The sequence below is a fragment of the Sander vitreus genome, chromosome 15, assembly GCF_031162955.1.
Source record: "Sander vitreus isolate 19-12246 chromosome 15, sanVit1, whole genome shotgun sequence".
NCBI lineage: Eukaryota > Metazoa > Chordata > Actinopteri > Perciformes > Percidae > Sander > Sander vitreus.
In genome coordinates this window covers 25,995,343-26,018,813 of record NC_135869.1, presented here as the reverse complement: position 1 = coordinate 26,018,813, position 23,471 = coordinate 25,995,343, and the positions used below count along the sequence as shown (strand labels likewise).

Here is a 23,471-nt window from a genome sequence, read left to right as displayed (position 1 = left end):
TGAACATTTCCCCTGAATATTTTAACATACTGAAATCATACTGGCTGTAATTGTGGACACTGCGTTCATTTACGTTGTCACATTGTATCAAAGACAGAGGTGATTTCTGTAAACGAGAGCAATCGCTGGATGTTACACAGAGCATAATTGCTTTCAGATCCAGTCCCTATACACATTATAATGATGTTATAATCAAAAACAACACCAAGCAGCCTGTCTGTGGAAATGAGAAGTCAACTTGACATTTTTTGCAACTGATATTTCGCACACACGACCATAAACAAGGCGACAGCAACAACGTGAAATTAACACCATACAAAATAATCAAAGTTGGGCACTGGAGCGTAATATTAGAGCAGAGAGGGGAAAATGTTATATTGGGTTTGTTGTTTTTTCTTCGTAGCTTTGCTTTCTTGGCACAAGTAGCCCCGGCACCACAGCAGCGTATCAAATGTGTGTGTGTGTGTGTGTGTGTGTGTGTGTGTGTGTGTGTTTGTGAAGGGGGGAGGTGCGCGCTGCAATAAATTAGCCACGTGGTTTAGCCTGCAGCGGTTCACCTTCAGAGGCACGCAGTGAATTACACCGAAGCCATGTCAAAACAATTGGAATGCAAATCAAATACCTCGGGGGTGACTTTGGTCTCCTGGGATCCAGTAATCTACCCTCTCCGGTTGTGTGGCTGATTTTTGTTGAGTGAAATATTGATTTTGGCTCAAGATTTTTGTAAATATTTACCCCCACGGACATCAGAAAGGCCTGACCGTCTAAACAAAAAGGTAAAAAGCTCCCAATTTCTGTTTGGAAGTGACAGTTTTGGTTTGGCTACTTGCTTATATACAATTTTAGCAAATCTAAAGCCTGGAAGAATAAAGCAGAGACATTACAGACATGATGTAGGGATGAAAAAACAAATAATGGAGGTTACTTTACAGACAGGAAGGAGTTGGTGGTGACGCAGTTGTAAATTAGAGACATAGAACCTATTTGGATGTTTTCTTAATAGAAAATTCTGGTGAGAAAGTGCAGCTGGTAGTTGTTGACTTCGGCTGCCATATCATGCTTGAATTCCTCTTTGACTCTTCAATATCAGTCTCTCTATGTATTTATTAGTCAGTTAAAGATAAAGTTTAGCTGTCAGTTAAACGCGTTATTAACGGTGTTAACACAAACCCATTTTAACGGCGTCAATTGTTTTTTAGCGCGAGATTAACATTCTTTTTGGCCTAGCAAACTTTGTCGTTTTTTTCACATGCTGTTGCTACAACTAGTAACGTTAGAAAAACTACAACACCACACCGGATCTAGCTAGACCGGAAACAAAACAACAGGCACGCCGCACACACTTGTTTGGGCTTGTGAGCCGGCCAAAGAGTAGTAGGCTAACGTTACGTTTTGAGTGGATGGCGAGACGCCGAAATGGATGCCAATAAGATTCTGAATGGAAAGTTTACTTTTAAAAAGTTGCCAAATGGTTCCATTGACAAGACCAAAGTGATCTGTGTGTTTTGTCGTTGTGAACTGAGCTATCATCGCAGCACGTGCAGTCTGAAATACCACTTGATGGCCAAGAACACGGCTGATGGCCGAGCACACAGCTGATTTGAATTCTCCGCCCCCTCGTCAAAGCCAGGCGACAAAAGCACAAAGCAAGCCGATCCACTTTTCCATGTTGATAAGAGCATTAAAATGAGAAAAAATAATTGGACAAAAAGAAATGTAGGGACATTTAGAATAAATAAAAATGTGTGATTAATTGTGAGTTAACTATGACATTAATGTGCTTAATGGCGGTTAAATATTTTAATAGTTTGACAGCACAAGTATTTATCCTTTAATTCCTCATACCAATCTCAGCCCCTTCCGTCCCATTTTACAGTCACGACCAGTCGAACGCTGTGTAACCAGTAACATAGCTCACGCACAGCGTTCGTCGTGACTGTTTTCCCAAGATGGCGCCTGCCTGTATACGTAAACGGTACAGTCTTTCTAAACTATCTTTTTAATAAACTGTCTGTACACTTACAAAGTTCTCAATGCTTTGGTTAACATTTAGGGACCCTCATTATGCTACCGTGGAAGTGTGGTGATATTTTGAGCCTTGTTAGTGGTGTAGAAATAGAGATTTCTTTTTACTTTCGCGTGCCCCGACGACTAGCGTTACAAGCTAATTAGTGGTGTGAGCTAAAACTGGTCACATTCGATTAGCATGAAAACATGTCCCAGAGAACGGTTGACTCGGTACACATGTGTTATTAACCCCTAGGCTCATTTTGCGCCGGAAAGAATATATGTTAAAGCAATAATTACGTTTGGATGTTTTAATTCATACTTGCGGATTTATCTTTTGCCATCAGATGGGTTTAACACTATTACGGGATCATGGCTGAAAAACAGTGTAACAGTAGCACAAGTAGAGAAGAGTCAAACAGTCAGCCAAATGACTCAGTTTGACTGTACATTAGCTGAAATTTGCCGCTGAAAGCTACATTTGGTCATACCAGACAGAGTGGGTGTATTGAACGGGGGCCATGGTGTGTTTAATTGCTTATGAATGCAACATTTCATTTCATGAGAGGAACACTGCGTTTTAAATGTTGCATTGTCTCTTTTTAAATATTTAAGCAACAAAAAGCTGAAGTCAAATTCTGTGTTGTGATGCCCTTCGGTGTCATCTAAGTGTTTTTGCTGAGCCAGGTCATGGTAGTGTTTACACTTAACTTGGCCATTAAAACTGATTCTGATTCGGATTTATGGTTGCGTGGTAGTCGTCATTTATTCATATCGGCCACTACAAAATTTGGAAAGTGTGATGCTACTGGGCTTTTGCTTGATTTGATGCTTGAAGACACCTGGTGTAAAAATGCATCAGGTCCCGTATGCTGGCTCTGTCCTGAACAGAACTTACTGGCAATCTGAATCTGTCAATCAGAATATTTGTTAAAAAGTACAAGCCAAGGGAAGCTGACAACAGTGTTTTACCTTACAGATGGATACATGTACTCTTTATTCATTCATTCTAACAACATTTTGGATACCAGCTCTAAAGTCTGAGTAGTTTCCTGTCTTCCCTTTCCCCGCCCTGTCTCACCCTGCTGATGGAGAAGACGAAGCCGGGCTGGCCGGAGCAGACGCCCATGAAGCAGAAGCGCAGCTGCCAGTAGAACCAGTGCTCACAGATGAAGGTGATGAGCGACAGAGCCATGGCGGCGCCGAGCATGTAGAAGACGCCGGCCATGTTGTCCACATCCAGCTGGCTGGACATCACCTCGTTCTTCTCGTGGTGGCAGATCCCCGTCAGCCACAGGGACTCCAGCTCCTCCATCTCACCTGGATGGAGAAGGGGAAGATGGGCAGAAGAGAAGAAGGACAGAGGGGAGGGAGAGATTGGCAAAGAGTTGATGGAACAACAAGAAGGGAGTGGGATGGAGGCAAGGAGATACAGGGATGGATAGAATGAGAGACAAGGAGACGAGACAGAGGACGGGGGGCATGATGACGACATGCGGAGAAGTGTTGTTATGATTCGTACGGGAATTGAAATAAAGAATGAGGGTGTGAAAAAAGTGGGAAGGAATGTAAAATATAAAAGGAGAGAGGAGGGACATGATGTAATAACAGGATGGGTATCGGAGGACACGAGGGATGGAGAGATGATGCAACAGAAGAAGGGAAGAGGGAAGATGGCGGGCAGACGGTGGGAAGGGGGGGGTCATGGGAGTTAGAAGTGATATTCAGCCTTGAGGTTCGCAGTAGGCTTCATTACCGACAGGAATAGAGTAACACACGCCATTGCTCACGTGTTAATTACATTGATCTTTTTTTCACTCATTTCTGCAAATAATTGTGTGTCTCTAAGTGTTTACCACACAATATGTAAAAGCTTTAGCATTTGTGCATGTGTGTGCGTGTGTGTATGCGTGTGTGTGTGTGTGTGTGTGTGTGTGTGTGTGTGTGTGTGTGTGTGTGTCTGCGCGTCTGATGCTGGTCCCTGAGCTTCTGGACTCTTTTGTGGGTCACCTTCTGTTTCATCACGAGCTGTTCTCTATCAAAGCCGACTGTGGCAGGACGGGCGATGCTTAATTAATCATACATTCAGCCGTCGTCGCTGCGTGTCAGCGCGATTCTTGCACTGGCTGGCCTCTGAGCATCAACAAAAATGCTCCACAGCATACAAAGTCAGGGATAGAGGCACCACACACACACACACACACACACACACACACACACACACACACACACGCACACACACAAAGATACAGACACAATCACACAGCAGCTACTACTTTATATCTGCTGAGAAACTGACTGACTGAAATGCAACCACTTTGCAGCTGTTTTGACATGACAGCGGCATACAACACGCATTTGCATTTGTATGACAAGAGTGCATTAACACAATGGCTTTGAAGTAACCCAACAAACACTGATACTTGGAGACGTTGTTTGGATCCCAATCAAGACCCCCAATTATGGTCCAATAGTTCCAAAATAAAAATTGTGCCGTTGTCCATGACGTTACCTGGCTGTCTGCTGGACGTTCTAGCGGTGTTAAGTTGGTCGTTACCACGACCAATCAACTAAGTTACCAGGACTCAAACCCCGGTCCAGATACGACAGGCCCAGACTGGCAATGGGAGCGGGGGTGATTCCCGGTGGCCTAGCCAGCTGATTGGCCTGAAGTGACAGACCAGTGTTAACCTTAGACACCTGCAGGGCCTCCGGCGATTTCAGGCTGACATCACTGTCTTTACGCGTCTGTAGCAGGCTATAAAGCGAAGATATTGGTGTCCTATGAAACTAGACGATCTAGGGAATCCATTGGTACCAACCAAGTCCCCACCATGTTGCGCTTATGATAAGCAAACTGGTGTCATATTTACTGTAGAGACATGAGAGTGGTGTCAATTGTTTAACTCCCCACCAGTATGTCCCAAGATCTATTCCTTGAACTTTTACAGTGCCTTGCTCTGTGGACAATAAGCAAATAGCAAAGGGAATAAAATAAAGGACTTTAGAAGAGTCAACTGAAAGGAGGACAATTCAGCTGACGTTTTACTTGAATCCCAAAATGAAATAGTCAGTTCAGTGAGAACTTAGCTTAGCTTTGTTGTTCATCAGCTCACAAACATCCTTATTGCCTGTTGTTATCTTTCCTGTCTCCCCTGTTCTTACTTTTAGTCACTTTCCACAATTGAATAACTAAAAGTATGAACACAAGACACTACTAACAAAAGTGGTTTGGAGTTAAAAAAGGATTTTCTTTCTTTTTAAATGAGGGAACCTTTCATCATTGATGCCTGGTATTGGTTTCAAGAGTGAGAAGCATTGTACTCAACATTGTTCTGCAAACTTTCCATCCAACAGTGTATCAGAAAATCACCAATCAAAACTGCCGTTTCTTTTTCACGACAGCTGTGACATATTTTTTCGCTCAGGCCTGTGTCAGACTACCCAGACTCCCATTCAGCCCTGGTTCCAGGCCACTGGGCTCTCCACGTGAGTCTGATCGCTTTCTAGGCCACCAGGATGGGTGGTGGATGGTGGAGGCGTGGCAAAGTGACATTGAAATCCTGAGAGGGGTGAGACAGGGCCGCTTGGTTCCTGTATAAGTGCTTCTGCAGTGGCACAAGGAGGATGTTACTGCAAGCCGACCCATATTCAACACACACACACGTACAAATGTGCTTATAGAAAACACACACACACACACACACACACACACACACACACACACACACTAGTCTTACCTACATGTTTGAAAAATAATCAAACTTATAATCGATAAGTCAGAAACAATACACACACAACACTCTTATTGAATTGTATGTAGGTTGGTAAAAATGTGTCGTAACTAGTCAGAATCTTTACCTTCATTTCTCTAATACACACACACACACACACACACACACACACACACTCACTCTCGCTTACACACATACTCTAGGCCCTCTCATTTTCAGAGCCTGACCCATATTCACATGTGCGCACACACACACACACACACACACACACACACACACACACACACACACACACACAAAACAGCACACTCGCACACACGGTGTTAAAATACCCCGGGAGCTATGCTGGCACCCCTAACTGGGACGCACTATAGTGGGCCCTGGAGGGCTCTTGGTTCAGGATGCTCACAACACGCTGGACCGTGCCCAAATAAACTAGCAACAACACACACGCAAACTTACTGTACACAAGCACACACACACACACACACACAACTTCCATTATATTCCCCATTCTGTATTAAGCTGTATATCAAAACTGGACATTGTGAAATTAGTTTAGTGTAAGTCAATAACCTGAGCGAGCAGCTGTTGTGTTTGACATTTGGACTTGTTTATGACGAAGAGTTTTTGCTTGAAACCATAAAGCATGTACTATACGGGTTAGGAAGGGACATTTTCAACGCATTTCCATCCATTCTCTTCTCGTTGCAAGACTCATTAATGCTCCAGCTAGAGCTGACAGGAATCAAGTGTTTGAAAAGAACAAGTCCTGAAGAGCTTGGACAGACTCCCATAAAAGGAATGCAGGATCATAAAGCACACGGCCCCTATGGTGGAGCTAAATCTTAAATTATATTCCAGCAGCGCTGCCTTACCTTTTCTGTCTGTTCTTAATATATATATATATATATATATATATATATATATATATATATATATATAAATCACCACAAAAGGACCCTAAAATCTTACTGTCTGAGAAGCCTGTTTTTGCCTGAGTTTAGAATAGATGTTCTTCAAAATATTGTATGTTACGCTAATTTACATGAGAAGTAAACTTAGCCACTGTAATTTGTCCCTACGGCACAGCCTGAGGCAGGATTTGTTCAAAGCATATTGCTTCAAATTAGCTCTTAAAGGATAATTTATGTTTATTAGCCTACAACTTGGATCTTATTTCTTTAGGTTTGGCCATTGTATCGTACTGTTTATTATATATAACATTGTACTCGCCAAGTTAACTGGGAATTTGGGACATCGAAGGTTTTAAACAACCCAGGTCAGCCAAGATTGGTTGCCAATGTTCACCAAAAGTATCTGTTGTGAACATCCAATACAGTTTAGAGACCAACTTCCTGGTTCATCTGTGACCTACTATACAGTACTTACTGTAGCTGTGCACGCATACGATCTTACTGTGCAGGAGGGGTTAGTCCCAATAATTCAGGTGCATAGTCAGAATCTTTATCTTTATCTCTCTACCACACACACACACACACTATTTCTGCTTTCTATGCAGGCATTCAAGCCTTTGTTTCATTTATTTCACTCGTCATCATTGTATCATTAAAACACAATTTCGGAAGGTACAATGATCATATGTAGCGCACCTGAAATGGGGAACCCCAAATAAGCTACTAAAAGCTTTTCGGAGAGGGCCCAATAACATGAAACATGCAACAGATAATATACAGACACTAAAAACTCAATTTACAGTAGACACAACACAGACAAATACCACAAAATACAGACGATCCCAGTACAAATATAACACTATTATATATTATATTCAACAATCATATGTTCTAAGCAATTGTTCTGGCATTTACGTGCATCTGCATCATTACACCGATGTTTTGATAGCGCCGTTGTTGTCTTAGTATGGCTTGATATGTTGCTATCATCTGGCACATAAGCACTATTACAGCTTTTGTACATAGGTAGACGGCGTGATCTATTTTGGCTAGCAAACTTTGTTCGCAAATGTCAGCTTGAATGTTGTGCGACTCGGTGCGGAAATGAATGGAAACACCTTAAAATGTCTCAAATCAATTTGATATACCAATTTGATCGCAAAACAGCATGTGACGTCATTTGACACAGGTTTTTATTTACTTTTTTTTAAAGATTTTTTTTGTGTGGCATTTTTAGGCCTTTATTTGCATAGGACAGCTTAGACTTGAAAGGGGAGAGAGGGGGGGAATGACATGCAGCAAAGGGCCGCAGGTCGGAGTCAAACCCGCGGCCGCTGCGTCGAGGAGTAAACCTCTATATATGGGCGCCCGCTCTACCAGGTGAGCTAACCAGGCGCCCGTTTTTATTTGCTTTAAAGCCGTCGGATGGAAACACACTTTCACCGGCTTTATTCGCATGAATGTTTTGAGCGAACTTCAGATAATTTGATTGCCAAGTGGATGGAAACATAGCTTGTGTTTCTTGCCCCATCAGACTTGCTGCCATGTTCTTGCCATGTAACTTGTTGTTATAGCACAATGTTATTATAACCCGGAGAGAAACAGTGGCCAAAGTCAATAAAATACAAATGAAGCCAGACTTATCCTTCAACGTTTGCTTCAATGCTGTTAGTAAGAAGTTCTGTTCCTTCCCTAGGAAAATATTGCATTATTACTGTGACTAACTCGTGCATCTTTCAAGTTATTATTTATACAACTCATCACATCAGCACAGCTGTATGCGTGATAGAGTCTCTACTTGCGGAGTGCATTAAACTGTGAACCATCTTTGAATAAAACAGCAGGCTGTCTCACCGTCTCCAAAGAGCTGCAGGATGGCCAGGTCCACATGTCTCTTCCAGAGCGACTCCTTCTGGATGGCAATGCCGTACCCCGTGGTGGCAAAGATGTAGCCGCTGCCAATGGTCACCAGCTTGCAGCCCTCGTCCCTTCCGGCCATGTAGTTCAGTACGGCCGCGTCGTAAATGAAAGCATCTAGTTTGCTAATGAAAGAGAGAGAGAGAGAGGGAGAAAGACAGAGAGAGGTAGGTTACAATTAATTAGCACTGAGGAGTCAGACATCCCAGCTACAACATTCCAATTAACCTGCTAAATAGCACTAAGCTGCTGATAAGTGTAATAGACTTCCACTTGGTTTGCCAAAGGCTGGAGCTGGCACACAGACTGGCGAAAAAGGCACACTTGATGAAAAGTGAAGAGGGGGAGCGAAAGCATTATTGGAGTTATTCAGCTACGATATGTTTACATGAAGATAAGTAGGAAAGATATAAATAGGGGACTTAAGCATTGATTCTTTTTTAAACTAGTTTCCCCACACTTTACTCTCCATTACAATATAATGACCATCGTTTGAAACGGCCATGCTTTTGATTCCCTTAAAAAATTATATTTTAATTCAACCCCTTAATAAACTCAACAGAATAAAAAATGCTAAACATTTTAATATAATAAACTACAGACATAAGAGATGCTTACATGCCTGAAGCCAAGGCATACACATAAAATACAAATACATTGTTCAATATCTCTAGATGATTGTTTCCATTTTTGAAAGAGGGATCCTTTAATTTGATTTTGTTATTCAAATCTTTGTGCAGTTTCTCACCCGGCCTTGAGAGAGGCCAGGGCCTCGTTGACGTTTCTCTGATGAAACTTTGTCATGTAGGCGTGCATTTCTGGATAGTTGTTCCTAATGTTTCTCTCCGTACTCCCGTTTGGGACAGTGCCGAACCGAAACGGAGGCGAGAAGTCGTTGGGACTCTGGAACTAAACGTGGAAGACGGAGCATGGAGAGAGAGAGAGAGAGAGAGAGAGAGAGAGAGAGAGAGAGAGAGAGAGAGAGAGAGAGAGAGAGAGAGAGAGACATGTTTTAAATGAATTAAAAGGTAAGAAAAAGAAGACCGGGTGGCACAGCCTCAAACAGAAACCTTCAATCTTACCTTTTTGTCTGAGAGACCAGTTACCTGGTCCACATATTCCTCCTGGATCATGAAAGCAGCCAGGTTGGCAGTGTAGGAGGCCAGGAAGATGACAGCAAAGAAGGCCCACACGGACACCATGATCTTACTAGTGGTGCCTTTGGGGTTCTGCACCGGCACAGAGTTGTTAAAGACCAGACCCCACAGCAGCCAGATGGCCTTACCAATGGTGAAGGATGGGCCGTGAGGCTCTGAAAGAAACACAGCTGTGGTTAAAGAATACATGACGGATCAGCGTTGGTTTCTAAACCAGTGGGTGGGAAACAGTTGGTCTGCTTTTACTGGTGGGTCTCCAGCTGAGCAGTGATTTTGATTAGCAAAATTAAACTGAATGCCGCATTTATTTGATTCCTGTACTGGTCTGGTCTAAAAGTTACAGTAGTTTTTAAAGGCAACATATTGGTCCTGTGATAAGGTCCAGGAGTGTTGGACCAGGATACATGATAACCTATGTCAGATTGCAAGGATTTTTGTCATGTTGCGAGTTGTATGTTTTGTATGTAAAAATTGTTTCACAAAAAAAGGCAACATCTCATGAAAGTTACCCTGGTCTGAAGTCTATTCCTTGTTACTTTTTAGCCATGCTAGCAGTCTGTCTGCGTTTATTACTAATTAGCATGCTAACAAGCTAGACTAAGCTGATGAACATTGCAAACATACTTGCTAAATATCATTATGTTAACTTCTTTGTGCGCTTGTTGCCATGTTAGCATTCAGCATTTGGTACACTACAGCTTCACAGAGAGGCTAGCATGGCTGTAGACTTTTGTTACTTTATGTCACTTATAGAGTGCTGCAGGAATGAGTCCTAAATCCCGGATGAGTTAGCATTTTTGCACTTCTGGATCCCTGGTCTCGAAGTCAGTGGGTTGTATGCGTTTTTTGGTTAGATGCCTGAAATAACTTCTGTGGTTTACACAAGCTTGAGAGAGTTACACGTTTTGTGTGATATAAAATGTGTCAGTAAACACCCCGCTCGTGAATTTTGAAGCTTTTATCTGTCTTACAAAAGACGGTTGCTAAATGAGACTACAGAAGTTACATTAATCGTCACCTTCAGCTTAGTGGTGGGACATTGAAGTCATGTGACCGTGGTCTAGTTCGTTTATAGCCGTATAACATTAGCTCTTTACGTCTGTCAATTGCATTTACGCTTCGGAAATCATTAAAATGGTGGTCATTTGTAAAGATTATCTTGCTGAACAAAACGTGCAAGTATCATAAAGGTTTGTTTGCCATAGAGCTTATTTTCAGCAACAATCCAAAAAGCCAACGGAAGAATCCCATTGGCTTTTTGTCGAGGGAACCAGGGCGATGCTAACTTCCTGGTTGGCCTACAAAAATACGTCATCCCTGCAGCACTTTGTATCGACTATAGGCTATACATATACTATATATCACACATGTGAATGTAATTATTAAAGAATTTATTTCTTGGATAAGTTTTGTTTTTTGGATTAAGAATTGTGTCGGTCCAATTCATCCATAAGCTGGCAGCAGACTGGTTTATTCCAGCCATTATGCTGCGATACGCAGTTGGTTCATGTTTGTGTGGGTATGTGTGAGCGTGTGAGAGAGAAAGAGACAGAGTGTATGCAAGCATGTGGGTGTGCATTGTTGTATGGGGCTTTTGTTCATGGACAAACTGGCTTTATCGTGCCAAATATCTCCTTTTGTGAAGTTTGCAAGAAAGTTGGTTAAATGAATCGGGCAGAGAGACTTTACAAATCTGCAGTCAGGCCATTGATACATTATTGCGTCAAATCCTTTGAGTCCAAACTTCGATCTGCACTCTTCATGATACCAAACTCCCACAGCGCTACAAGCAGATAAAACAGGGAGGCACACAGAAGAGAACAGCGCTTCAGGGAGGGAGTACATCTCCTCCAGAACATGATGAACAATGAATGAAAAAAAAAGATAGCCATTGTCTATATATAGCCACATCAGAGCAAGAGTTGTGGCAAGACAATGGCTTTTTTTTTTCCCGTTTCTTTTATTTTTGGCTGGGGAGATCTAACACAAAGCTAGCCTCTTGCTGTCAGAGCTGACATGTGATTTTGAAAGTATGGAAATACATGAAAGTGACTTGTCTAGTTTGAAGGAAGCAGCACTGGAGGTGTGTTGAAACCCAGACAGTGAGACACACCTGTATATGATTTTTTTTTTTTTTAAAGCAGCGTGGAGGAGAATGAAGTCATTGGGTCAGCGAGGACGGCTGGTGTATATTTGGAGGCGGCCTCCAGTGTGTTTGTGTCAGTATTTGTGCACAGTAAGACAATTTGTACAAAAACAATCTGCTCTGGTAATGTTACAAACGGAACAAATTAACCTGCAAAGCTGTAGCCTTTCTTGCTTGTTTGTCGCAAATGAGGAGTTGGAGCATTACTCATCGAAAAACTCTTTCTGCGGAGGCCCAAATTGCCCGCCGCCATAATGTTCTCTGCATACTTTGGATGCTCATTCGCTGACTTCACAAGCAAAGACGAAAGTATTTCAGTGTTTTTTTTCCCTCTTTGAATGTTGTAATTTGGAGGATAGAGAGCACTAGATTTGGATTTCCACCATCACAATGGTTTTCGATTGCCAAAACTATGTTACTGCTTTCATGCGCTGGTGCAAATCTCACATGCAGGACCTTCAATTGGCTGCCAACCATTCTCCCATTCACACGCTTTTCAGAAAAATAGAAAGCTAGAAAATGCCAGAAAATTAAACCCAACAGGCAACTAAACACCGGGGAGTGCTGGTACTGGAGTGTGTGTGTGAGCCGTTATCATTTCGTTTATCAATTAATCAGTGCAAATGGTAGCTTGATGCCACAAGAAAGGAACAAAGTATTATTAGAGGCATCTGCTATGGTTAGAAGTGTGATTTTCAGATCCACTAAACATCATTACTGCTTATCAAAAGACAACCTGTCAACTACAAATGTGCTTATATAATTTGCTTTTTGATTTTGATTAAACGTAATTGCTGCCAGGCTCATGCTCACATGCACAACATTTTTTTTGATTTAGTCCTTATTCCCCCCCAAAAAAATGCTCTTTCTTCTTTTCTATCCAATGAATCATCTCGCAACCGCTCACATTTTTCTTTTGCAGCCCTTCTGACGGGGCCTGATCCTTCGGTTGTAAACCACTACACTACCTAACTGCAGTACAGGATATACAGTAATATCTAATAGTAGGCCAAGATCAAACTAGCTCTACTTCGACCAGCTACAAAAATCATACTTATTGTTGCTGCCGGGATATCAGTATGAAGAATGTGTCGGCAGATACACTCATTGTTGTCATGTAGATAAATGTAATCTCGACAGCATTGCTGTACATTTCCTACTAAACAGATTTACTGCGGAGTTCTGAGAAGTCAAACTTTTATTCCAAAGTAATACGTCACTTTTAGCACATGTTGAAACAGTATAATTTCTCCGGTAAATTCAACCTTAGTGTGCCCCTCCCCATCTGGTGTGTTCTGAGCGAAAAGAGTGAGAGATGAGGGAGGCAGCGTGGCTCGAAGACTGGAAGAGAAAATGTCTGCATCCACATACATCTATATCCTCAAACAAGTGCAGCCCCCTCCTCCCCCAACAGGTACCCTGCCTGTGTCTGTCTGTGTGTGTGTGTGTGTGTGTGTGTGTGTGTGTGTGTGTGTGTGTGTGTGTGTGTGTGTGTGTTACTCTGTGTGTTGAGCAGAAGCCTCTCACCTCTGCCGTCAGCCAGACAGCGGTTGTAGCCCACAGGGCTGAAGTACTCGAATATAAACACAGCCATTGCTGAGACCAGCAACAGCATCACGAACATCATCACCCACACATCCGCACTGAAGGGCTCTGGAGGGCGAGAGAGGGAAGAGAGGAGAGGGAGAGATGAAGGGAGTCGAGGGAGAAGAGGGATTTTGGGAGGGAGCGTGGACGGACAGAGATTAGGAGAAGAGAAGGGGGGGGGAGAGGGTTGTGAGAAGGCAGAAGATGGGAAAGAGACGGGGGACATCAGGAGAGGGAGGAAGAGGGAGAAAAGAGCGAGGGCGGCAGAGAGAGAGAGAGAGAGAGAGAGAGAGAGAGAGAGAGAGAGAGAGAGAGAGAGAGAGATATGCAAATGAGCGCCAGATTGAGAAGAGGAAGCAAGAGTCAGAGAAATGGAGTAGGAGTGGGAAATTTAAGAGGGCAAAGAGACAGGGAGCGGGAAAAAAAAGAGAATAAATAAACAGTTAGCCATATTATCATGCATTCCAGTCCTCCTCATCATACAAATGCATTAAAAAACTTGGGTCTAATCACTCGTGTCCACGAAAATGACTTTTAGTTCAACTTCCAAAAGGTGTAAAAATGGGGTGACCTGACAAAGATCCATATAGCCCTCTGGATCTGTGAGGAGTACTGGCCAAAAGACAGTTAAATCAAACTCAAACAATGGCTCTACTCATTCCAGAGAGTCTTTGGAAGCAATCTGGTGTCTCGGAGTCAGAAAATCTGCATTAAATTGGCATGAGTAGGCTTTGTTTAAAATGACCTAAAACCACATGTTGCGCCTCAATGTAAATGTGACGTACGGTTTACGACTTTATTACACTCTTTAAGACTTTTACTACTGTTTTAGCGACCCTTATGGTGAACATAGATCATTTTTTTCACATTTTCTACCTTTCCTGCATATTTTACTTTGCACCTTGAGTGCTTTAGGCTGTAAAACCTCTTTTTTTTTTTTTTTGCAAAATCTGGCATTATAATAATAATAACTAGACATGTAAGCAGGTCTATCAGGGTCTAAGCAGCCAACATAACCAGAACCAAAGCCCACCGTCTCTGGGCAACCAGGAAGAGGAAATCATTATTGAATAGGTCTCAACCCTTATGTTGTCCTTGAGATTAATATGACTAGTTTTTTATATCAGAAATATGGGTTTCTTTCAACCAAATCCCGCAAAATAACATGGATGCATGGATGTACGTTGTATGGAACATGAAACACTCTTCGCAGGTAAAATCAATGATTACTTTCATTGAATTTTGGGCGTTTTATTCAATTTTATAGCATTTGAAAAACATGTTTTAAATGGTTTCAAAACAGCATCCTGACCAAACTTTGACATGTAGCCATCTGTAATCCACTCAACATCCTCTGATCTTAACTATTAGTCAAAATAATTCATTTCTGCTTTTTTTTTAACTCAAAAAATTAGGTTTAATGTCATATAAATTAGGTTTAGTGACCATTAATAAAAAAAAGAAAGAAAAAAGGGTGGTGCTCTGGAGCTGCAGCACCCACGGAAAATACTGAGCATCCACGTGTGCCAGGCTGCCAGACGGCTACATTCATTTAAAATGAAACACTGCAGTTGGTGCTAAGTGGAGCGCGTGAGCGTCAGTTAAACTTTTTATCTCCAATCCTATCTGGATTTGTGAGAAGTGGAGCTGTCCTGAGTTGAAAGATAGCCTACTTTACGGCTTTATTGTCGAGTTAATAGGTGCGTGTGTTCGTGTTGGCCGCTGTCAATTTCCTAAGGTTCTGAAATGCAAACTATTTTTGACTACTTTTTTTTTAAAGGGCGTGCGCCCGTGAGCACCCACAGAAGAAAACATAAATTGGCGCCTACGATAGAGGAAGACTGACAGCTCTAATACACATATTATAATTTATTTACAAGACTGTCAAAGGGAGAAGGGTGTCTCTCTGCCCTGTCAGACGCTGCTCTCCCTCTCCTCTGCCTGGCGTGGCCAGTATGTGTGAGTCAGCGAGCTTGTTACGTTACGCCCCGCAATCACGTGTGGAGCATTATAACTTCGAAAAACCACAGGTTCCAGTTAATCTTATAATGGATATGTGTGTTGTGTTATTTAAACAAAAGATCGGGGAACTAAACTGTCACGTCAGACTGTGGAGCATGCTGAAATCCGACACAGTCGGACCACATTTGCAATTAGCCATCAGTTTTCAAAAAACGGCCCATATTTGAGCTCTACATAGTTGATTTCTCACATAAAAAAGTCACAGAAGTGAATTTAGTGACGAAACAGACGAACATTGTATTTTGGTGAAGAGACTAGGATCAGTGTGTGTCTGACAGGGTGGGGGGGACGTAGCATCACGATGGTGGCTCTCCATCGTGATGTCGGTCAGCCAATCATGATATCATCGTCCATCGGCACAACCCTAATCAGCAGGTAAAAATAACAGATTTCTTTCCAAGCAACCTATTAAGAATATGACAATCCTACATGACTGAGTGTGGCCTAAAGGTCCAGTGTGTAACGTGTTTAGTTATTCATTCTCAGAATCAGTGTTGCCCGTTCACAAACGTGTCCTTTTTCATGAATATTTACCACCACCATCAATCCCAAGTATTCCTATTGGCTTGAAATTTTACAGTAACATTTGCATGAACTGGGGTAGACGCTCCATATTCATGCGCCATCTTGAAATACGTTAGCTGGTAAGGGACATACAGGACATACTGCTCCGCCTTGCTGCTAATGCTGCTAATGGGTATCGTAGCTTCCCAGCCCCGGCAAGTTTGAAGAAGGAAACATGGAGGACCACACGTGTTCAAAATCCAAATTTCAGGAACAGGAGTCTTCTTCTTCACCCAGAAAAAGAAAAAGGAGATTGAAAAGAGCAAGAGACCGGCTTTTTGAAGCGTGAAGGCTACCGTAGCTGTAACACGTACTTTGAACTGCGTGGCGCGAGAGAGTTGATTGCGATATATGATCTCAACGCTAGATGGGAGAAATTCACCACACATTGGACCTTTAAATGATTTATGATAGCCTCATAGTCACAATATCAAAAAATGTCAAAAACATGGCCGTCAGGTTCTTCCTTCAGCCCATCTCTGCCCCCAACGTCTGACCGCTGGCTGCTGCGCTCCTCACCTAAGAAGGCCGAGGGTGAAACGGTGCCGTTGCTACGGGACACCATGACGCTGATACCCGTCTCGATGAAGGGGACGGAAAAGTCGATGACCTCCGACCTCTCCTCGTTGATGGTCAAGGAGCCAACGGCCATGTGGGCGTTTTTCAACACCACCTAGTAGAGAAAGCAGAAAGACAAAGAGCATCCATTATTTAAACATCCAGTAATGAGTGGAGCACACTTTTAAGGGAAAAATCTGTCCTAAATCTTCGACTTTTTCCCTGAGGGGGTGATGTCTTGTTTGGTGCTGCTGCAACAAAAACATTCCAACAAATTCAATCAGGATAGTTAAGAATAGCTTACAGTGACATTTTTTTTTTTTTTAAAACAGCATAAAAACACAAGCATAAAAATAGCTCATCAGTTCATTTGAAGGCAATTGTGCTGGGAGTCTTTCCAAATGTGGGTAATTCTTGTTAAGGAATGTGATATGACAAAGCAGGAAAATGTTACAGCCGTCCCTGAGTTCTAAAGGGCACTGTGCAAACATTGTAACATCGCTGAGAAATAGCTTTTCACGATGTCCCTTTGCATTTCTTTGTCCATTTTGTTGTTGGCTCTGTTGTTTTTTTCCACTGGATGAATGAATAAATGTGACTGAGCCTCTTCAGCAATTGAATATATCAAGAGCAAATTAGGTTTTAGTGTCAGCCCTTATAATCCAAGAGTAATGTTCTGTCTGGATGGATCACTTTGCACTGATGTTCAGCAATCATACAGACAAAATCCATTGTAGAAGAGGTCCAAATAGCAATTTTTAAACCGACGGCTTAGAAACACGTTTGCTCTGATTAAAAGGGGAAAGCTAGCAGTGCTATCGCAGTTCCTCTCGCTTTTCTGTTAACATGTATAAAGCAAGCAGCAGATGCAAGCACTCTGTCTTGGTTAGCTGTCAAAAGGTATTTTGTGAAATGTAGGAAATCAAATTTGACATAATAGCAGAGCGAGCTGATTTAAAGGGTAAGTGGAAACATAAAAAGCAGAGAAAGAATAAGAATGAGCAAAGTGAAGCAAAGAAACTTGAGAATGGAGACATTCGAGACAAAGATAGGGCAGGAGGACAACACACTTTGCACACACACGGCTCAGAGTGGACACTCGTGATGCGCACCGGGGGAGGGAAAGACAGAACGAGGGAGGAAGAAAGTGGGTTACCACAGTGGGTCACGGCTGCTTGAAATAGCCCGCCCCAATGCCTCTCCTCTACCTGCCTCCCTCCCGTCAGTACTTCTGCACAGGTAGTATATTTAGCCCCACATTTTGCAGCCCTACAGCAGAGGGTAAAGTGGGACGAGACTGTCTTACTGAGTTAATAAGGTGTTTGTGACTGTGTGAGTCAAAGCTCCAGAACGTGCTTCAGCGTGTGTGTATGTGTGTGTGTGTGTGTGTGTGTGTGTGTGTGTGTGTGTGTGTGTGTGTGTGTGTGTGTGTGCACACGTGCCTCCTTGCGTCCGTGCGTGTGTGTCTGTGTCTGCAGATGAGTGAGTCATAAAGGGAAAAAGAGACTGACAGAGAAGGGAGCGAACTTCTGTTCTCATACCTGTGAAGTGGACCTTTACAGGCAGGGAGAATATTACACATCTTCTCTGCAGTTTTCAAAGTGTTTGTGTGTGTGTACATTTGTAACTTTTCAATCTTGTGTGTTCTGTCAGCATGTAAGTACGGATGTGTATGTTCACTTGTGTGTATGTTGGTGCCTGAATGTGCGAAATGTGTCCCCGGGGAAGAGAGCGAGTCCATCCAGCAGTATACTCACTTCCTCTCTCTCTCCCGCTCCTCTCCTCTCGCTCTCTCCATCTCCCTCCTACGACTTGTTCTCTCCGTGTTATGAAAGTGACCCATGTGGGTGTTATTGAGAATGAGCGAGCGCGGATCTGCGTTTGTGTCTCAGCTGGTGTGTGCCTTTGTGGGACCCGCTAGCAAGGCCACACTCATGTAATCAAGTGTATTGCCTTAGGAGCATTAGGAGCACAAGTCAATGCAGCTCTTAAAATCTGACACTGACTGCCATAATCGAGTAATGACAAAATGTCGGTCTTCTTAAAGTGTTCATTGATTTTTTTTTGTTTTCTTTTTGATCTTTTGTCTTTCCAAGTTGTGGTAAATTGTGTAAAGGCCCTCAGTGATCTGTGTGTGTGTGTGTGTGTGTGTGTGTGTGTGTGTGTGTGTGTGTGTGTGTGTGTGTGTGTGGGCATCAGTCCAGATTTTGGTCCATTAAGTGTGTGAGATATACTGTAGTTTTGGCTTTGTTCCAACTGGAGAAGGACACGGTTTGGTTTTGTTAGATACAGCATATATACGGTGAGGTGTGTGTGTGTGTGTGTGTGTGTGCGTGCGTGCGTGCGTGTGTCCTCTCTGTGCACATATGGAAACAGTCTACGAGTGTATGCCTGTCTATGACCATGTGTCCGCATTCATGCATGCATTCTTTTATTTCGGTGATTGTTGCATAAGTGTTGCTTGTCTGCATGTGTGTGTCTGTGTGTGGGTTTGGATGTGGGTGTGTGAGAGGAAGCTGCTCCGATGAATGCCCCCCTCCCTCCTCCTAATGACCATTTGTCTGTGGAGGTGAGAAGGAGACAGCGTTTGTTACAGGTGGCCACACTTACAGCTCAGAGCCCACTAAAGACACTGGCAGGATGACTTACATGGCTTTATATAATAGAATAAATGGGTCCATTTAACGTAAAATGAACAGCAAAAGTTTTACCGCATGAAAAAGAAATAGACACATCATCTTGTCTGTGACTTCTGAAGGTTGTTCAAACTTCAGTGTCCACACATAGAGGTACAGAGCGTGCTTTCAACCTGTGACCTTTTAGGCTGCTATCGATTGGTTTGCATTTTCCTTCATTAACAAATCGCCAACGTCAGACTGCACGAGTGCGGCTCACTCTTATAGGCTGAAGTATGAGAACTGACAACGACCTTACCTTAGGACCAATGTCGATTAAGTGAATGTTTTAGAGCCAAAAGCGAGTTGTTGCAGCTGACCAAACTGTACGCACCCTTGGGTGAGGCGCTTAACCCATCTGACATAAGTGTTAGGCCTGTTGGGCAGAGGGTTGACCCCAGAGAGGAAAGCTCATAATTCAAGGTATGAAAACACACTTCGGAGAGAGAATGAACCCTTCAGGTAGCTCCTATAAAAGCTAAATATAGCTCATAGTTCATTGGGCACAGAGGGGAGAACACAGACTGTAACTCTGTCTGCCCTTTGACCTTTCCTTCACAGTGACTGCATGGTAAAGGCACCTTACACATGACTGTGTGGCTATAACTGTTCATTAAATGAAATGCTCTTAAATTAATGGAACCATCAAAAATAAATGACTAACTTAAAGTGTCATATGTTGTTTAGAATAAGAGAAAGGCAATACGTGTGAGAGGAATCTGCATGTTTAATGTCATTGTATTCAATCTTTGTATTTCTGTTAGAGGTGTGGATTTGGGGAAGAGTTGTTGTGAGGAACTGAATTGTTAAAATCATTATTTAGTTAAATCATTTACTGGATAGTGTAATGGAGACATAAAAATGTCTGAACAGAATGGTAAGTCAGAGTTTGTGTTTTGCAAAAAAAGTGTAGGCGCAATAGGCTGTAGCTTCAGCCTACACGTTTTCGTTCAGTTGAAAAAAAAAAAAAAGTCTTTGTTGGGAGTAATTTAAATGTTTTTTTTTTCCCCAAATGGTTGAATGAATTTAAATTTCAACATTTGTACAGAAGCCAACTGCTCTGTGCACCACAGCCTGTTTTGTAATCGGAGCATTTTCTGCTTCAAACGGAGGGAAAGAAGTTGTTCTTGTTGCCAAACATGCCGATGTCTTTCTGCAAAATACTCTGACAGCCCAAATGTCTTAATGGCACCTTTTAAACAGCAGGAACATCAATAATGATAAGATGGTGTTGCAAAGTGTGAATTAGGTGCAATCTTCATTTGCACACTTTGCCAACAAACTACAAATGAGATTGTTATATTATTTACACGTGCGTGACCACGAACAAGCACAAAAATGCTTTACCTGGAGAATCTGGCAGCCGTCCACTGACTGAACTTTTAGTAGGCGTTCAGAGTTGGGTGCTATCTGACAAATGCACAATAACTGCCAAGGTAAAAGTATGAGACAGACCACGAGAAGACAAACACAGACACACAGGCAGACAGACAGACAGACAGACACATGCACACACACACACACAGACACACACACAGACACACACACACACACACACACACACACAGGCAGACAGACAGACACATACACACTCACACACACACTCACACACACACACAGGCAGACACACACACAGACAGACAAATAGACAACAGACAGACACACACACACACACACACACACACACACACACACACACACACACACACACACACACACACACACACGTCCTCACCTCTCCCACCATGCCGTTCCATGTCCCGTTGATCTTCTTGCCGTGTTTGCCATTAGTGACCAGGTAAAGGTCATAGGTGAACTTCACCTGCTTGGCGATCTTCTTCAGGATGTCAATGCAGAATCCCTTACAGCAGCGCTTTATGTAGATCCCTGAATCCTTCGTCTGATTGCTGCACAGACAGACAATTATTTCATTAAATATGGACTTCTGTCTGAATTTGGCAAGAGTTCTTAATTGAAGTGGCGATTTAGCGTATCTGGCTCGGCCTCTCTCACACCGATGAAGCGTGAACGGATTCTACCTCTGGCACGGTCAAGCTGTCGGGGGAAATTAACATCATTCACAGGCAAAACTGAGGCAGGGTTTTTCTTTTTAAGTTCTACTTTGGTCAGTTCTGCAGTAGGTAGATGTGTATGTGCAGTAGGTAGATGTATTATTGTGAGTTCACAATAATCTAATACTTCACAGAAATGTGTTTTCTTTTATTCAATTTTTTCGGCCATTTGTAACTTCAAACAATTAATAAAAATAACATTATTGCTTTTACTTGCAACAAAAAAAGTATATATATATATATATATATATATATATATATATATATATATATATATATACGCAAGAAGCAAACGGGACTGAAAAAGGTATAGGCTGAAGCCTGACCTTATTACACCTACTCTTTTAACTTGAATTATTTTCATAGTCTTACATGATCTTATTTTGAATTAATTCTTTTTTATTTTATATAGACCTGTTCCACCCAAATAATCCCAAACATTTTATGTACCATCTGGTGTTCACACTTCTGTTATATATTTCTGAATCAGCTTCTGTTTAAATACGTTTTTGAATCTGTTATTGTTGTTTTTCTGAGCTGTAATTCTCACAGGATTTTGATCTGTTTCCGGCAGGGTACAGTGTTCCTCATGCACGTCCCGCTGAGCGGATCCACGTCTTCCACGATGACGAACGGAGCCTCCTCCAATGTCACGATGGACAGGTGGTCGTCCTCCCTGGTGGCTGCCCCCCCATATAGTTCATAGCGAGGCCAAACGTGGTACTTCATGGACAAGGAACCATTCTCCCATTTACCCACCTGCACAGAGACATACAGCAAACAAACTAAATGTGAGACACAGATTACATTGTCTTCTTCTCCAAGATCTGCATTCTTGATGTTTCACCGGGGTTTTTAACTGCAATCATGGGAGACTCAGTCCGGACAAGTGGCTCATCGACTTCAATGCTAATGTAACAGAAATGAATCGCTGGACAGGAATCAAATTAGAAAATGAATTCAGATTAAATTCCACGCTGCAATGAGTCCAGTCTATCAAAACTAACTGCAGCTCCTGCAAAACAGTTGTTAAAACAAATCACAAAAGCAATGTAGCTTGTTACGCAAAAAAACTCTCATTGTCACGATTTGGGTTTTATTGCCTCATTTTCTGTTTTCTGGGTTTAACTTTGACTAGTCCATCTGTCAATTACACAAGAATATGGTCACACATGAACAGGACTGATAATTAAATGTATAAGTGAATATGGAAAGTTAGTGGGAAGAGAGGAGAGAAGACAAACTACAAAAGAGGAGAGGAGGGGAGGAGAGGAGGGGAGGAGAGAAGGAAACAAGAGGAGTGTCGGGGAAAGATGAGGAGAAGAGAGGAAATGAGACAAGAAGAGGGGAAACGAGATGAAAGGGGAGAGGAGAGGAGGGGAGAGGAGAGGAGAGGAGGGGAGAGGAGAGGAGGGGAGGGGAGAGGAGAGGAGAGGAGAGGAGGGGAGGGGAGAGGAGGGGAGAGGAGGGGAGGGGAGAGGAGAGGAGAGGAGAGGAGGGGAGAGGAGAGGAGAGGAGGGGAGAGGAGGGGAGAGGAGAGGAGAGGAGAGGGACCCAGCGTAGAGAATGAGAGCAAGGTTAATGGGAAGGACGAGAGTAAAATGGGGGATTTCAGAATTCAGATCAAGAGGAGAGGGGGTAGGGGAGAGAACTGGATGGAGAGATTAAACGAAGAAAAAGAGAGATGTGAGAAACAGCTACATTAGCAGAGAGAACGAGTCAAGTGAGAAACAAAGCCGGAGATGGAGCTCTTTCAGATGCAAAATGCCGGGAGGACTCTTCTGTAGAGGAGCATCCAGCTGTAGTAGGTCTGGAGGGCCCTCCAGCCCTGTGGCTCTACTCCACTGAATAAACGTCATCAATTAGTAAAATCTTCCCCCAGATGCCCATCACGTGAAACCATACCTGCAAACTCTGCCTATGCCCTTTTCCTCTAAAAGTGCCCACTCGGCCACTTTCGCCGAGAGAAAGATGTTGGAGGAAATGGATATGGTTCATCAGCTAATTGGACACACTGTAATGGGAAGAGAGGGCAGGACAGGGAGCTGAGGCGCGGGTGTGCACACTCGTTAAATATGTAAATGTACACACACACACACACTTTGCACTCCAGGG

At 42.8% G+C, this 23,471-nt stretch overlaps 1 protein-coding gene across 1 annotated transcript in view; it reads right to left on the bottom strand.

The window, feature by feature from the left end:
* grin2ba (glutamate receptor, ionotropic, N-methyl D-aspartate 2B, genome duplicate a) overlaps positions 1-23,471 on the bottom strand; it is a 135,099-nt gene that overhangs the window by 5,483 nt on the left and 106,145 nt on the right. The window contains 8 exon segments of the mRNA XM_078270456.1: positions 3,089-3,327; positions 8,513-8,700; positions 9,324-9,484; positions 9,658-9,887; positions 13,406-13,531; positions 16,571-16,724; positions 21,020-21,191; positions 21,907-22,115. Coding sequence (XP_078126582.1) covers positions 3,089-3,327; positions 8,513-8,700; positions 9,324-9,484; positions 9,658-9,887; positions 13,406-13,531; positions 16,571-16,724; positions 21,020-21,191; positions 21,907-22,115 — 1,479 coding nt within the window.